General features: G+C 41.1%; 1 protein-coding gene across 1 annotated transcript in view; it reads right to left on the bottom strand.

Moving 5' to 3' along the window:
* The window catches only part of LOC109389079 (voltage-dependent calcium channel subunit alpha-2/delta-3), a gene marked incomplete at its 5' end in the record, with an annotated part of 298,701 nt that overhangs the window by 238,892 nt on the left and 44,837 nt on the right, over positions 1-14,972 (bottom strand). The window contains one exon of the mRNA XM_019654329.1: positions 1,210-1,227. Coding sequence (XP_019509874.1) covers positions 1,210-1,227 — 18 coding nt within the window. The remainder of the gene's footprint in view (positions 1-1,209; positions 1,228-14,972) is intronic.

Below are 14,972 nucleotides of genomic sequence, written 5' to 3'. Positions count from 1 at the left end.
TGAATTTGTTAAGTCTCTTTAAAAGAAATTTCAAATGCGGTCAATTAAGTAAGCATGACCTATCATAGATGCTGAGCCTTCCAGATAATCTGGAATTCTGATCATATGTTTACCCTGGAAGCGGCTGCTCTACTCAAATGCTTTAACTTTAAATGAAGTGTTCAGTCCTTTTGTGATGGCACTGAAGTGTAATCAAACATTTCCACAAGCCAAGTCACACACTAGCACGTCTCTCTTTGTTTAAATATCTCAAATATATTTGAGTAATTGTGTAATGATTTCTAGGCCTCTGGTTGTCCATATGGTCTGAACAGACTGTCTTTTGTAGAGCAGTTGTGCTATGTCTCTCAACGAGGAGAAACCAAATTATCTCTGCTCCAAACTGGAGTGTTTGGGAGGTACTGCTGAAATTTCAGAGTGGCGCCCTACCTCAATTCCTGAAACAAAACCAACCCACATCTGGCCCCCAGAAATCACTGTGTCTTCTGGAAATCTTGCTTGTGTTAGTGAAATACAGAAGAGCAATGCAGCAGGCATCACGTGACATGTTTTCTGCCATAACTGTCCTTAGGATACAATGACATGCCATGGAGACGACACAGCAAAGCCAGCACTGCAACCACATGGAATCTTTCTGGACAGAGAACATTCTAGATGGTGAACCAGATCATCTCAGACAGACATGAGGACCAGTGAAAGGGTCTGGCCATTGGGAAGAACTCTGCTCTGATGCCCCCTGGGTGGTTTGGGTGATGAGGCAAGAGAAGGAGTTGTTGATTTTGGAATTAATGAAATCCCAGGGCACTTTTTAGGGATTTGGCTAAACTTGGTGCATGGGCCGTAGTAATTATTCACATTATCTATCTTCCTAGGAAAGTATCCCAGGGAAGACCTGGAATGCTATGTTTGAAGGAATGTGCCAAACTTACTTTTGACCTATTATTTGAGAATTCTCAGCAAAATGGTTGGGCATAGATTTGCCCCCAAACCACTGGCCACTATAGGGTTCTTTGGTGGGATTAACTTGCCAGGAGACAGTGGACAGCTGCCTCTGTTGGCCTTTCTGTTCCCATCCAACTTCAGGCTTCTGAAGGTGTAAGAGGAAAACCATTTCACTGGCCACGAACAGGGTTTAGTGCATGAGACCATGAAGACATGCACGACTTGTGAATACTGGGGATGGCTAGAATGTGATAGAGAAAAGTTTACCTTTTGTGCCTGAGGGAGCTGAAAAATAAGGGGAAAACAAAACAAAAGAAAAATGCCATCATTACATAAGAAGTTAAGATTAACTGTAAAACTTCACTCAGCTGCCATTGGCAAATGGAAAGACCAACATTGAGAGGAAAATAAAACTAAGGCCAGGTCATTTCCCAAAATAAAGCTTTAATGTCGAACATTTCACCTGCTATCTGAATCTGTAGTATCAACAGAAATGAGCACGCATTTTGGGAATCACCACGCCCAGGCAGTTTGATAACCTCCTAAAAGCTGGACCTGAGGTTCTCCTGTCCAATGGCCTTAAACACACACTTCCCAGACCCAATTCCTCTTTTCTGTATGCCAACTGTTCTCACTGGAGGATGACTGTCTGGAGACATCTGGAGTCATCAAAACTGGGGAGATGGGAAGGGGCAAGCGCTGTTGGCCTCTAGTGCTTCGTGACCAGAGATGCTGCTAAATAGCTTATAATGCATAGGACAGCCCCCACAACAAAGACTTATCTGGCTCAAATGTCAACTACACCAAAATTGAGAAACCCTGCTGTATATGAAGGTAAGACCATTAAAAGTAGGTTATGCTTTTAAAGTCAAATTTTCTGGCTTTGTAGCACATTAACTGTTCCCTTTATTGGCGGTTAAGGAACCATGCTCAAGAATTTGTGCATTTGAACTAAACTAATATTCTATTGTAAGAACAACAAAAAGGCAGTCAGTCAGTCCATAAAATAAGACATAATAGCTTTCCCAATGGCACAGGCAAGGAATGCAAGTCATAGATACGTGGAAAAGATGAACACTTATGAGACACATTTGTCTATTTTTCTACACTGAGACTATTAGGTGGTGGTTTAATGCTTCAGTATTTGTGACTGCCATTATACAAAGAATGCAGTATTTTAAAGAGCCTCTTTCTAATCTGGAGTGGAATTACTATTATCCATGCACTAAATACCAAATCTAGAAATTGCTTCATTTTCAAGACATAATTCTTGTCATACAGATGAACATTTATTGGGTGTGAACATGTCATCAGGCACTGTGTGATACCCTTTATTTGTATTATGAAACAAAATCACAGCAACCCAATATGAGGTTCCCTTAGTACCCCCATTTTACAGGTGAAAAATAAAATGGAAATTCAAAGTTAAATAATTACACACTGTCCCATAGATACGCTGGAAAGCTGGGTTGCCTGACTTTAGAATATACAACTTCAGCTCAACTCCCACACTAAGAAAAGCCACAAACACTTAGAAATTGTGACTGCAGACTTTATGTTTCTCTCGAGTTTATAACATCAGAAATACTAGAAGATACAAGACAACTGAACCAGACATCCTAGGGTCCCCATTTAACTCTGCCTTTCCCATGCCTTTTTTTTTTTTTTTTTACCTTGGGAGGAATGTTCTTTGTTCATATGCCCTAAGACCAGGGCTTTCTTGAACCCATCCTAAGGCTCTGCCGATGTGGATGGAGCCCAGCAAAGAGCAGGAGGGATAAATCCACATCAACAAAATGTCTTGGGTCTGAGACTTCTCCAGAGTGATCTAAAGAATTTTCATGAAGGGCAGACCCCAGCCTCTCCAGCACTCACTTTTCAAGCAATTTTATCCCGAAAGGTCTCCCAATTTAAGAAGACAGGAATACACGCATGTTTTTCTGATTCTTTCCTCCTAATTATGGCTGCCACTATTCAAAAAGGAAGTTCACAAGTTCCTCCAGGGCTTCTCAAGGGTTCAGAAAAAATGCATCAGGAGGTGAGAAATTGAGCCTAAAATGAGGAATCACTTAAAGAAAAGTCTCTTAAATATTAAACATCTTTTCACACAACGGAAAAGAAACCTTGGGGATGTGAACATTAAGGGCTAATGATAAATGTATGTTTCCTTAGGAAAGCATTTGTGTTGAATCACAGCTTATGTCATACAAAATGCATGGGGGGGGGGCTGTGAGAATTATAAATGTTTGATGAACTATAAAATAAATACCAAAGTTAAGTCCTACACACATTGCCGGACTTGACAGGTTTCTTTGAAAGGAGAGCTGTTTTCTCTCTCTCTCTCTCTCTCTCTCTCTCTCTCTCTCTCTCTCTCTCTCTCTCTCCCCCCCCCTTCCTCTCAGCTTTATCTTAGCTGAGCAGAAAACACTACTTTTTAACTCACCCATTTAAGCACAAGAGAAGACATTCTGGGAAGGGAAATGAGAGACTAGCCTTTGTGGTGATGTCTTCAGGTTAAGACTGCCCTCAAACTCTCCGCAAAATATATATTTTCCTCAAGAAATAACTCCTGAGAACAAAGAGCAACTTTCCTATCGGAGCTTTTAAATACCATAAATTACAGCTTGCAATGCCCCAAACAGGTCAGACCTCTGAGAAGAAGCCTCAGAATAGAACATAACAAATTTAGATTGGATAGCCGGCAGCCACAGATGCTACTGCTTGGGGGTCGGCTCTCTTGAGGACACATCGCCCACCCAACATTCACAAACAGTGTGCAGAGCCCTGAGCAGGGAGCCAGACCAACCAGACACTGGGTCTACTCTGGTCTCTGGCTGGAGTCTTGAGGCCCAAGCCTTCCAGCCTCTGGCCAGGGCGCGCCTCTGTAAAAAAGGATGGCGGAGGGAGGACTGGAGAATGGGCCAGATCTTGGAAGGCCAATAGGTTTTGCCTTGAGAGCCAAGTCTGACTGATTAGTAATGGCTGTCTGGAGGGCCATGTTGAGAAGGGTTCTGCAGTTATGTCTGAGTTGTGTTGGAAAAAATGTAATAACCAATTAGCAATGTCTGTTGTGGGCCAAAAAAATAAGGAATAGCAAAACATATTCCTGGACATGATGATCTCTAAAGATCTCACTGTGCTTTTTCTTTGCAGTTCTGAGCACATATATGGTTTTTCTGTGATGTATTCGTTGAGTGTCTCTCCTCCGCTAGGTCACAGGCTCCATTAGGGCATGAGGGTATCTGCCCTGGATATAAGTCTCTATGAAGTTCTCCAAGCTGTGCCAGTGATTGGAGCTCACCTTGTTAAAGAAGGTATCTTATTACTAGGGTATGTGTAGGGTGAATTCCAAGGAAAGATAATTGGGGAAACTGCCTTAAATCCAATCCCCCACACCCACACACATACCATGTTGATAACCAAAGCTGATAGCTTTCAAGAGAAAAATAAATATCTCTGCCAGAAGAATACATATGAAATTCTCGGATTCCCATATGCCTGGCACAGGTTTCTGTATATGTGCAGACTGCCTCACTGGCCCATGGATGTGCATAAGACCAGCCTGGGAACTTCCAATCATCACGTGGCCAGAGGTAGGCAACTTCTCTTCTGCAAAACCTTCTCTTCTTCAAGGCCACCTTGTCACATACTGTCAACCTGTCTGGGTCTGTTTTCTCCCTCATCCCATCAAGGTCTGCACAGCCAGCTTCAGGATCCCTCCAGGACAAATCCCCCAGATTGGATGATTCTATACCCAACTGTACACAATCTCCTGTCACTTTTTAAAAGGAAGGGCAAAGAAAGTAAGAAGCCATGGTATGCTGTGTGCTTCCCAGAGAAAAGCTGGGCACAGGATGCATTCATGTGACACTTCATATTCGAACATAGAAAGATGGAGAATATGTCATTCAGGATAGAGTGGAGGAGAGGAAAAGGATAAAGATGAAGGCGGCAGTAATGATGGGAACAGCGACCCTTGAGTGAACACTCTTAATGGACCAGGTTTGGCTAAATGCTTCACCATCTTGAGCAACACTGGCACTCACAGAAGAACTCTGGGTTAGATACTAGTATCCTCCTCAGTTTATAGATGAGGAAATAGATAATACCCTTGACCCTTGAACAACATGGGTTTGAATTGCATTGGTCCACTTATATGTGGATGTGTTTTTATAACTACAATAAATGTATTTGTTTTCTTTCCTACAATTTTTAATAACATTTTCTTTTCTCTAGCATTCTTTATTATAAGAATACAATATATAATACATATAACATAAAAAATATGCATTACTTGATGGTTTATGTTATCGGTAAGGCTTCTGGTCAACAGTAGGCTATCAGGAGAGTCAAAAGTTATATGCAGAGTTTTGACTGTGTGGAGGGTGGGCGAGGTTGGTGCCCCAGACCCCTGCACTGTTCAAGGGTCAATTGTACTTAAAATAGTACAAGTTCACCAAGCCAAGACATGCTTGAGCTGAGGGTCAAAGTCAAGTCTCTCTGCAGCCCTACCTCTGCTTTAAACGTCAGGCTCAAGGGGCTGCTTCTCATGAAGATGAAGGGTGCTAACGCCAACCTATCCTCCTGAAGGACTTGGGGCCTCTCAGACCATTCCATCTGGGCACCTCCCATATGACAGAGTGGCAGTGGGAAATCCAGGTACCACCCTTAATGGGAGAGTCTGGATTGAAGACAGAGAATCCAGCCTACCATGTTTCTCAGCACATGATATGATGTACGGTGTAGTCTAAATGTTTACCATGCCCTCTCCTGTCACAGACATAGATATTTGTTCTTCTTCCTGGAACCCTCACTCTACCCCTCCTCCCTTGCTGAGCTAACACCTCCACTTCTATGATCAGTTGTCACTGTTTCAGAGAAGTCTTGCCTGACCTCGCGTATCATATGCCCTCATTACATGCCCTCATAATACCACATACCTCTATTCCATAGCATAGTGATGGCCAGGTGCAGCACCTGCTATTCTGCCCTTTTCTATTGGTAACAGAAACCCAACTTTTAGGGTTTAGGCTGTAGCTGAGCCAAGTTCAGCTAAATAACTTTATTAGAACTTGGTATGGCTAAGTGATTCAGTTGTGGCCAATGAGATACCCATAGAAGTGGCTTTTCCAGCTAGTGTCCTTAAAAGGACTCCCTCCATCCCGCTGCCAGGAAGGTCGATATGATGGCTGGTGTCCTAGCAGTTATTCTGGACAATGAAGTTATCTTGAGGATGGAAACCACACACTAGGATGTTGAGGACAGTAGCAATGACAGCCAATTACAATAGCTAGCACATGCTGTCCACCATTCCAAGTGCTTTACCTACATTAATTTATTGAAAACATAAAAACCTTATAAGGCAAGTTCTATTTGCAGATGATAAAACTACAGGGTTGCACAGCCAGAGAGAAGCAAAGACAGGATTTGAGAATGGAGGCTAGTGAAAAGGCTATTCAATAATTTAGAGGAGAGATGGTGTAGAAATGGATCAAGGTGCTGATGGTAAAGGTGGCAGGAGGTGCCACCCAGATCTATTGGAGAGATAATAGATGGATGATAATATGAGAAGAGAGACATCAAGGGCATGTCCAAGGGTTTTGGCCCAGGTAAATGCAAAAATGGAACAGCAATTTACTGAGAAGGGGAAGACTATGGGAGAAGCATATTTGAGGGAAAATATCAGGAGTTTGGTTTTGTCTGAAATTGACGATTTTAGGATGTCGACTAGACAGGCAGGCAGAGGTGTAGGGTAGGCAGTATGGTCATTGTCCGTATGCAGACAAGGTCACGGAGGGAGTGGAGTGAGTGCAGGTAGAAGAGAGCTCACATCTGGGCACTGAATCGTGGGTGGTTCCACCAGTTCGAGGTAGCATGCTAAGGGGGCCCGGAGAGGAGCCGTGAGGTGCCACAGGTGAACGAAAGGAGAGCCAGGTGAGTTCTGAGTCCCTGAGGCTAAATGAAGGTGTCTCAAAATGAGACAGTGCATCCACTGAGGCAAGGGAGCGTTTTTGGTTTAACTTCCCTCATTTGCTTCATTTCTATGCTAGAGTTCCATGGAGAGTCATGGGGGCAATGAGGGGACAGCCACTGCTCTTGCTCCACAAAGTTCCAGAACTGGCTGGACTCTTTTTCAAAAATAAAACTCCAATTAAAGATCTATTGATCAAAACAACACATTTCATTATAAAATATGTAAAGACCAAACGGGAAACAAAGTATTTTCCTGCCAACTGTGTAAAACAAAAAACGCCTGGCCTACATATGTTTATTCCATTTGTAAAACTGACCCTTTGCCTCAGGCCTTATGAATGAGCGATAGATCCCTGCTCGCTGCAAAGGTTCCTTGTGTTTATTTTTTCCTTGTTCATGTTTGCATTTATAATCTTCCATTCTTCCTCATTAAGCAAAGTGGATAAAGATCCCACTCTTCTCTACATCAGAGGAAGTTCTGTTAATTGGCTCGAACCCCAAAACCTATGCCAAGGAGGGGGAGGTCTCTGATGAGCTAAGATTTGGTGGTGCAGGGTCTGTCCCACATCCATCCACTCCTGCCATCCCCCCAGCAAGCCACCATTGTTGCTCATCTGTCTCCTCACTTACATCCCTCCCCCAAGTCCTTTCTCTACACTGCATCCAGAACGATCTAACAGTGTAAGCCTGGTACTATGCCAGCCCTGTTGTCCAAGCCTTGCTACACACCCTTCCCCACCCCTCCCCACGCCCGCGCTGACCAAAACCCCTACACACTACTGATTCCAATCCATCTGTCAGATTTCAGCTCTGATGGCACATCTGACAGGAGCCCTTATTTTAACCCCAAGTGTCTTTCTATGATATCATCTTGTTTATTCCTGTCTTAGCATTTATTACATTCTGCAGTCTTCTTGTTTATTATTTTTATTACCTCTCCAGCTAAGAACTTAAGATCCATCCAGGGGCCACATCTATCTTAGTCATTGTTTTATCACCAGGTATTAGACATGTACTATAAGATTTTAGTACATATTTGCTGAAGGAGTAAGGGAAAGGGAAAGAAAGGGAAGAGAAGGGAAGGGAAGGCAAGAGGAAGGGATGGGGAAGGAAGGGAAGGGAAAGAGGAAGGAAAGAGGAAGAAGGAGGGAGAGAGAAAGAAAAGAAAGTAAGAAAGAGAAGAAGAAATAAAGAAAAGAAAAAGAAAGGAGGGAGGAAGAAAAGAAGGAAGGAAGGAAGGAAGGAAGGAAGGAAGGAAGGAAGGAAGGAAGGAAGGAAGGAAGGAAGGAAGGGAGAAAAGAAGGAAGGAAGGAAGGAAAGAAAGGGAGCAGGAATGAAGAAAGGAGGGAATGCCTTGGGGTTCAGTAGACCAGGTTTCAAATCCTACCTCTACCACATACCAGCTGTGAGGACTTGGGCAACAAAATAGCATCTTTGAATCTCTCATCTGTAAGATGGTAGTAATAACACCATTTCATCAGATTAAGCTAAGGATCAAATGAGACAAATACATGCTGAGAAACTACTAAACCCTCTAGCAAGTAATGGTTGCTGTTTTTACCCCCTGGCCTTGAACCCTCTAGCGTTTTCAGGGTTGGCTCCAAACTCACAGTGTGTGAGAGTTTATATTAATAACCAACTATGTCATGGTCCATGGATGGGCCCATGGGCCTGTGATCACAAACCTCCTCAATGGGCCATCACTCCTTCACAGTGGCTTATGTGAAGAAGTGGTAAGGACTGAATACGGTGCTTTATGCAGTGTGTGACTCTGATAGTAGACATGTGTCTCTTTGCTCTCATCATAACCCCTTTCTTTCATAGTAGCCCCCATGCTCTGGATAAGGCTCTGCTCCAAGCCCCATAATGTGGACAGTGCCCAGACTTAAGCCAAGAAACTCATCACGCTTTCCTGGCCAGAGTAGACATATGATCTAATCTAAACTAATAAGGATCACTATAGAAGTAACCCAAAATTACATCCCTCTCACCCTTTCTCTCCTCTTCCCTTTCCTCTTTCAACTAGAGTCTGCACTGCTGGGGAGAGATGATCAAATGGGGCCTGAGAGTAAAGCCAACATCATGGAAGGCAGGGCTGTGAGATGGAAAGAACTCAGCGCCAATGGTATCATTTGAGCCCTGTGTCCATCCATGGGACTTAGCTTCTAGTGGCTTCCAGCTTATCATAAGTCATGGGGATATCCTGAATACCCTGAGTTTTTCTCATTATTCCCATAGATACTTGCAGCTGGCCATCTCTAGGTACACGCCATGTCTGCTCACAAATAGATTTTACTTGTACAAATCAAGGGATTCATCAACATATTTCCATACTGTTTGCTGAGTTTCAAAATTACTCAGGAATAATTTTCTCAAAAGATTTCCAATGCAATGTGTGAAATTTTCTTACACCCACATAGGGCATCATATTTCTCAAAATTCCAGAAGCCATTTTGGTCTTTATGATAATATTAGCTAAGTTAGGAGACAAAGGGTATCTCTTTAGTCATTCTCTTTGTCCTTAGAATCTCCTTCTCCCTTGGCTTTCACATGAGGGTCAGTTTACTTTCTTTATTTCGTATTCCTTCTGTTTCTCCTTAAATATTGGGACTCTGCTGCTCATTCTACAATCCCTAATTGAGGCAACTGCCCCGGGTCTCATGGCTTCAATCAATTCTTTGTCATGGTGGTTTGTGATGAAGGGGGAAAGAATGGAAGCAGTGGTAGAGACAGACAACCTTGCAGAGTGGAAGAAAAGAACAAAAACAAGGTCAATGAAAGAATATATATATATATATATATATATATAACTTTTCTACTTTAAAATTATTCAAATCCCCATTTAAATTTTTGCTTCACATCCTATAAGTCCTTCAAACCTGTTGGAAAGACACATGGGGGGAATGGTATCTATGTATTCCAAATTGTCTTGCTATTATCAGTCTGGATGTTATCTTACCTGACCATATGAAATTTATTAGTCATTTCTCAACATCTAGTTTGGGGTACAGGTAGACCTTTAACTTTTTTTTCCAACAGAATGTTTAAAAGCAAGAAAAATATAGACAGAAAGACCCTTCTTTGTAATACATATACTTTTTAAGGTGTTTCTTTAAAAAAAAATCTCACAAGCAATGCATGTTTCTTGTAGAAAATTAAATAAGATATAGGCAAAAGGCGACACTTAAAGCCACCTATGATGCTAATATCCATTGTTGATCTCAGTTAACAGCGTGTTAAATGACTGCACAGTAGACAATTATTTGAAGGTATAATAAATTACTTATTGAATTCCTTATTATTAGCTATATGAGTTATATTCACTTTGTCATTAACACAAATGACAGCATAATAAACATCCTTATAGTGTAAACATCTTTGTAATAAACATCCTTATAGTGAAATTATTGTACACATTCTCAACTTTTCAAGAAGTTGAATTATTAGTAAAAGGGCATTGTATATTTTAGTCCAAATACTCTTGAGAAAAGTTGTCCTTTACACTCTGACCAGGATTCTCTCTTTCTAATGTTCATTTCACCACCCCTAAGTCAACACTATGTATTATCGTCTCAAAAAACTTTCCAGTAATTTTTAAAAATAGACTATATGGATGGGCCTTTTCTGTGACCAAATAAGTTAAAGACAAAGAGAATATTCAAATTCAAAGTTCCTGAATGGACAAAGGTCAGATTTTTCAAACTTCACTTCAGATGAAAAAATCTGATGTTTTTGTTGTAGCAGTAGAGCCATGCCTAGATGAAAGGCAAGCCTGCATAAATTGTTCACTTGATGGCAGACGTTTTTTGGGACGCTGGAAAATGTGGATTATTAATGGGCAGACCAGAACAATTCTCACATTACATATAGCTAAGGACTATCAGCTGGGGGAAAACCCCAGACATTTTGCTCATTATAACGTTCTGAAAATTCTCACAATAAGAAGTCATTTCTCATCAGGCTTGAACTCTGCATTGTATTGTAAAAATAAGTTTCCAATTAAAATTGTCATTCTTCAGCCTTATTTTGGGTGGTAATCATGCTGATAAATTATCTGGACTTCTGGCAAGGCAGGGGAGCCCATAGACCTGCCAGTTCCCTGTGAGAACACAGGTTGGTAGAATCAGAGGAAATTTGGCAAAGTCCAGATAAAACCACCACCATGATGCATTCGCATTTCCTGCGTGGGAACCACATTTGTCCACATGGCAGTCCAGGGATCAGTTTAGATTAAAGAGAATCTGATAGGGAAGGAAGTTCTTTTCTGCAGGATTCATTTTGGAAATATCTGAGCAGGATGCAGACCCACTCAGACCTTCTCCTGAACTCCCACCCGACCAGTGTCACTTTTCAACATTGTGACTACTTCCAGTTGGATGCTCTAAGCTTCTGGTTTTAATTAAAACTTAATTTGCAAAAATGTTTCATAATTTATGCACGTCATGTAATTCCTCTGAGACTATGAACTTGGAGCCAACTCAGGGCCATATAAGGAAACACTGTAGTGAGAAGGTTGAGGGAGGAAAGGGAGGTAGGGAGAAAAGTACCAACAGAGGTGTAACAGAGGAAGGTACTGATACTTTCTTTCAGCCTCTCACCACCTGGATCCGCAGCCACCTGGGAGAGACATGAGCCTTGATGTCTGAAAGCAGACAGCACATATGACATGGCATAGACTCAGAGAACCAGAAGAATCAGCAATGGCCAGAATGGCCCTCCAAGGAAGGCCTTGCCAGGGGAGATAGTGAACAAAGAACTTGAAACTCTCCAAAATAGATGAATGGGTCCCCACCCTCCCCACAAAAGGAGGTATAAAATATCCTCAGAGGAGCAGCAGGGATTGGTGGGAATTCTCTCCATGGAGAGAAGCTCTGGTGGGTGCCACTATTTCTTTCTTTTTTTGTGCTCTTCTCCCACTTGGCTGGCCTAGTGCAGGTGGGCACTGAATCTGTCTCTCTCCATTAACCTGGCTAACATCATATGCCCTGCCTTGCCATTCCTCTTGCAATCCAGCCAGCTCCTCCCAACCCATTTGTCCTGGTCAGATCTCTTCCAAGCAGCTCCAGGCCCACCACACACAGCGACCAGCCTCGATTCCCATCACAAGTTTTCCCAAGTGGCCCCAAGCCCGGCACAAGCATCAGCTGGCTTTGGCTTATGTCACAGCCTTCTCCAAGCAACCCCAAGCCCAGCATAAGCCCAGCATAAGCCACGGCTAACACTGTAGCTCTTATCAAGTGGCCCCAACACAAGAAGCAGCCTTCCTTGGCTCACACAGTAACCTTCCAAAGCAGTGCAAGCCTGGCACAAGCAGTGGCCAGCAGTGGCTCATTCCAGAGCCCTTCCCAAGAGGCTCAAGGCCTGACACACCTGGTAGCCAGCCTTGACCTGCACCAGAGCCACACCCAAGAAGCTCCACAACCAACACACATCACAGGCAGCCTCAATGGTACCAGAGCTCCTCTGAAGCAGCTCCTACTCCATGGGGCAAGCCCTCATACACCAGATTATCCAAAGTAGTCATGGCTGGTCTTTGCAGCCAGTCCATCTGAGGATCAACCCCACCCACTGTGATTGTAGTGGGCATGCCCACAGGTGATTGCAGCTCTACTACAACAGGAGGGCATATGCAATCACACAGGGGACACCCCTGGAGCACTCGGCTTTGGTAGGCAGTGGTGATTGTGCCACTGAAACCCACAAGATGCCTCCTACAAAAGGCCATTTGTTTTCAAGACTGGGAGATGCAGTGGGTCTACCTAACACATAAAAACAAACTCAGAAAGACAGCCAAAATAAGACAAAGGAATATGTTCCAAATGAAAGGTCAGGACAAAACCCCAGAAAAAACAACTAAACAGAATGGAGACAACCAATCTATCAGATAAAGAGTTCAAAGCAATGGTTATAAAAATGTTCAGTGAACTCAGGAGAAAGATGGATCAACTTAGTGAGGACTTTAACAAAGAGGCAGAAAATATAAAAAAAGAGCCAAAAAGAAGTGAAGAATACAATAACTGAAATGAAAAAGAAATGATTAGAGGAAATCAACAGCAGATTAGGTGATGCATAAGAATAGATCAGCAATTTGGTAGACAATGTAGTAGAAATCACCCAATCAGAGCAGCAAAAATAAAAAGAATAAAAATAGTCTAAGGGACTTCTGGAACAACATGAATCATACCAACATTCACATTATAGGGGTCCCAGAAGGAGAAAAGAGAGACAAAGGGACAGAAAACCTATTTGAAGAAATAATGGTTGAAAAAAATCTCTAACCCGGTGAAGGAAACATACATCCAAGTCCAGGAAACACAGTGAGTTGCAAACAAGATGACCCCAAAGAGGCCACACTAAGACACAACTTAATTAAAATCCCGAAAGTTAAAGATAAAGAAAGTATATTAAAAGCTGCAAGAGAAAAGTAGCTAGTTCCACACAAGGGGCCCCCAATAAAACTATCAGGTGATGTTTCAGTAGAAACTTTGCAGGCCATAAGGGAATGCCACAATATATTCAAAGTGATAAAAGGATGAAACCTACAACCAAGAATACTCTAACTAGCAGGATTATCATTCAGAATTTAAGGAAGAATAGAGTGTCCCAAAAAAGCAATAACTAAGGAGTTCATTATTACTAAACCAGCACTACAAGAAAAGTTAACAGGACTTCTCTAAACAAAACAAGAAAAGGCCAAAACTAAAATTAATAAAATGTAGGGAAAAAACAATCTCACTGATAAAGGCAAACGTTTTGTAAAAATAGTGGATCAATCAATTAAAAAGCTAGTGTTAAGTTTAAAAGATGAAAGAAGTAAGATAATGTGTAACAATAATAAATTAAAGGATACACACACATAAGATGTAAAATATGTCAAAAATGTAAATGTGAGGTGAGTAAAAAAATTTAATGTTTTTGAAATGTGTTCAAACTTAATTGATACTCAAAATAGACTGTTCTAAACGTTGTTATATATTAATCTCATAGAAGCCACAAACTAAAAACCTATAATATATATACAAATAGATATATAAATATATATACAAATATATACAAATATATATTTGTGTGTATATATATATATATACACACAAATATATATACAAATAGAAAGAAATCCAGATATATCACTAAAGAAAGTCATTAATGTTTAACAGCATAGAGCTACAGAAGAAGAAAGGAACAAACAACCAAAAAACAATTAACAAAATGGCAAAAGGACATACCTATCAATAATTACTTTAAATGTAAATGGACTAAATACTCCAATCAAAATACATAGGGTGGCTGGATGCATAAGAAAACAAGACGCATACACCTGCTGTCTACAAGACACTCATTTCTGATTGAAAAACACACAGACTGAAAGTGAATGTATGGGAAAAGATATTTCATGCACATTGAAACAAAAGGAAAGTTGGGGTATTAATACTTTTATCAGGAAAAACAGACTTTAAAACAAAGACCATAATAAGAGACAAAGAAGGACATCACATATTGATAAAGAGATCAATCCAACAAGAGGATAAAACACTTATAAACATCTACACACCCAGCATAGAAGCACCTAAATACATAAAGCAAATATTAACTGACAAAAAGGGATTGATAGTACAAACAATAATAGTAGGGGATGTTAATACCCCACTTACATCAATGGATAAATTATCCAGACAGAAAATCAACAAGCAAACACTGACATTAAATGACACATTAGATCTAACAACTTAATAGATATTTTTAGAACATTCCAACCCAAACCAGCATAATACACATTCTTATCAAATGCACATGAAACATGCTCTAGGATACACCTAATGGTAGGCCATAAAAGAAATCCCAATACATTTAAGAAGATTGAAATCATATCAAACATCTTTTCCAACTACAATAGTATGATACTAGAAATCAGGTACAATGAGAAAGCTGGAAAAAAACACAAACACAAAGAGCTGAAACAACATGCTACTAAACAATAAATGGGATAATGAAGAAATCAAGGGGAAAAAATCTTAAGACAAAAGAAAATGGAAACACAATCATCCAAAATATATGGG

This window comes from Hipposideros armiger, unplaced genomic scaffold, assembly GCF_001890085.2.
Source record: "Hipposideros armiger isolate ML-2016 unplaced genomic scaffold, ASM189008v1 scaffold_220, whole genome shotgun sequence".
NCBI lineage: Eukaryota > Metazoa > Chordata > Mammalia > Chiroptera > Hipposideridae > Hipposideros > Hipposideros armiger.
This window is presented reverse-complemented; position numbering and strand designations above follow the sequence as displayed.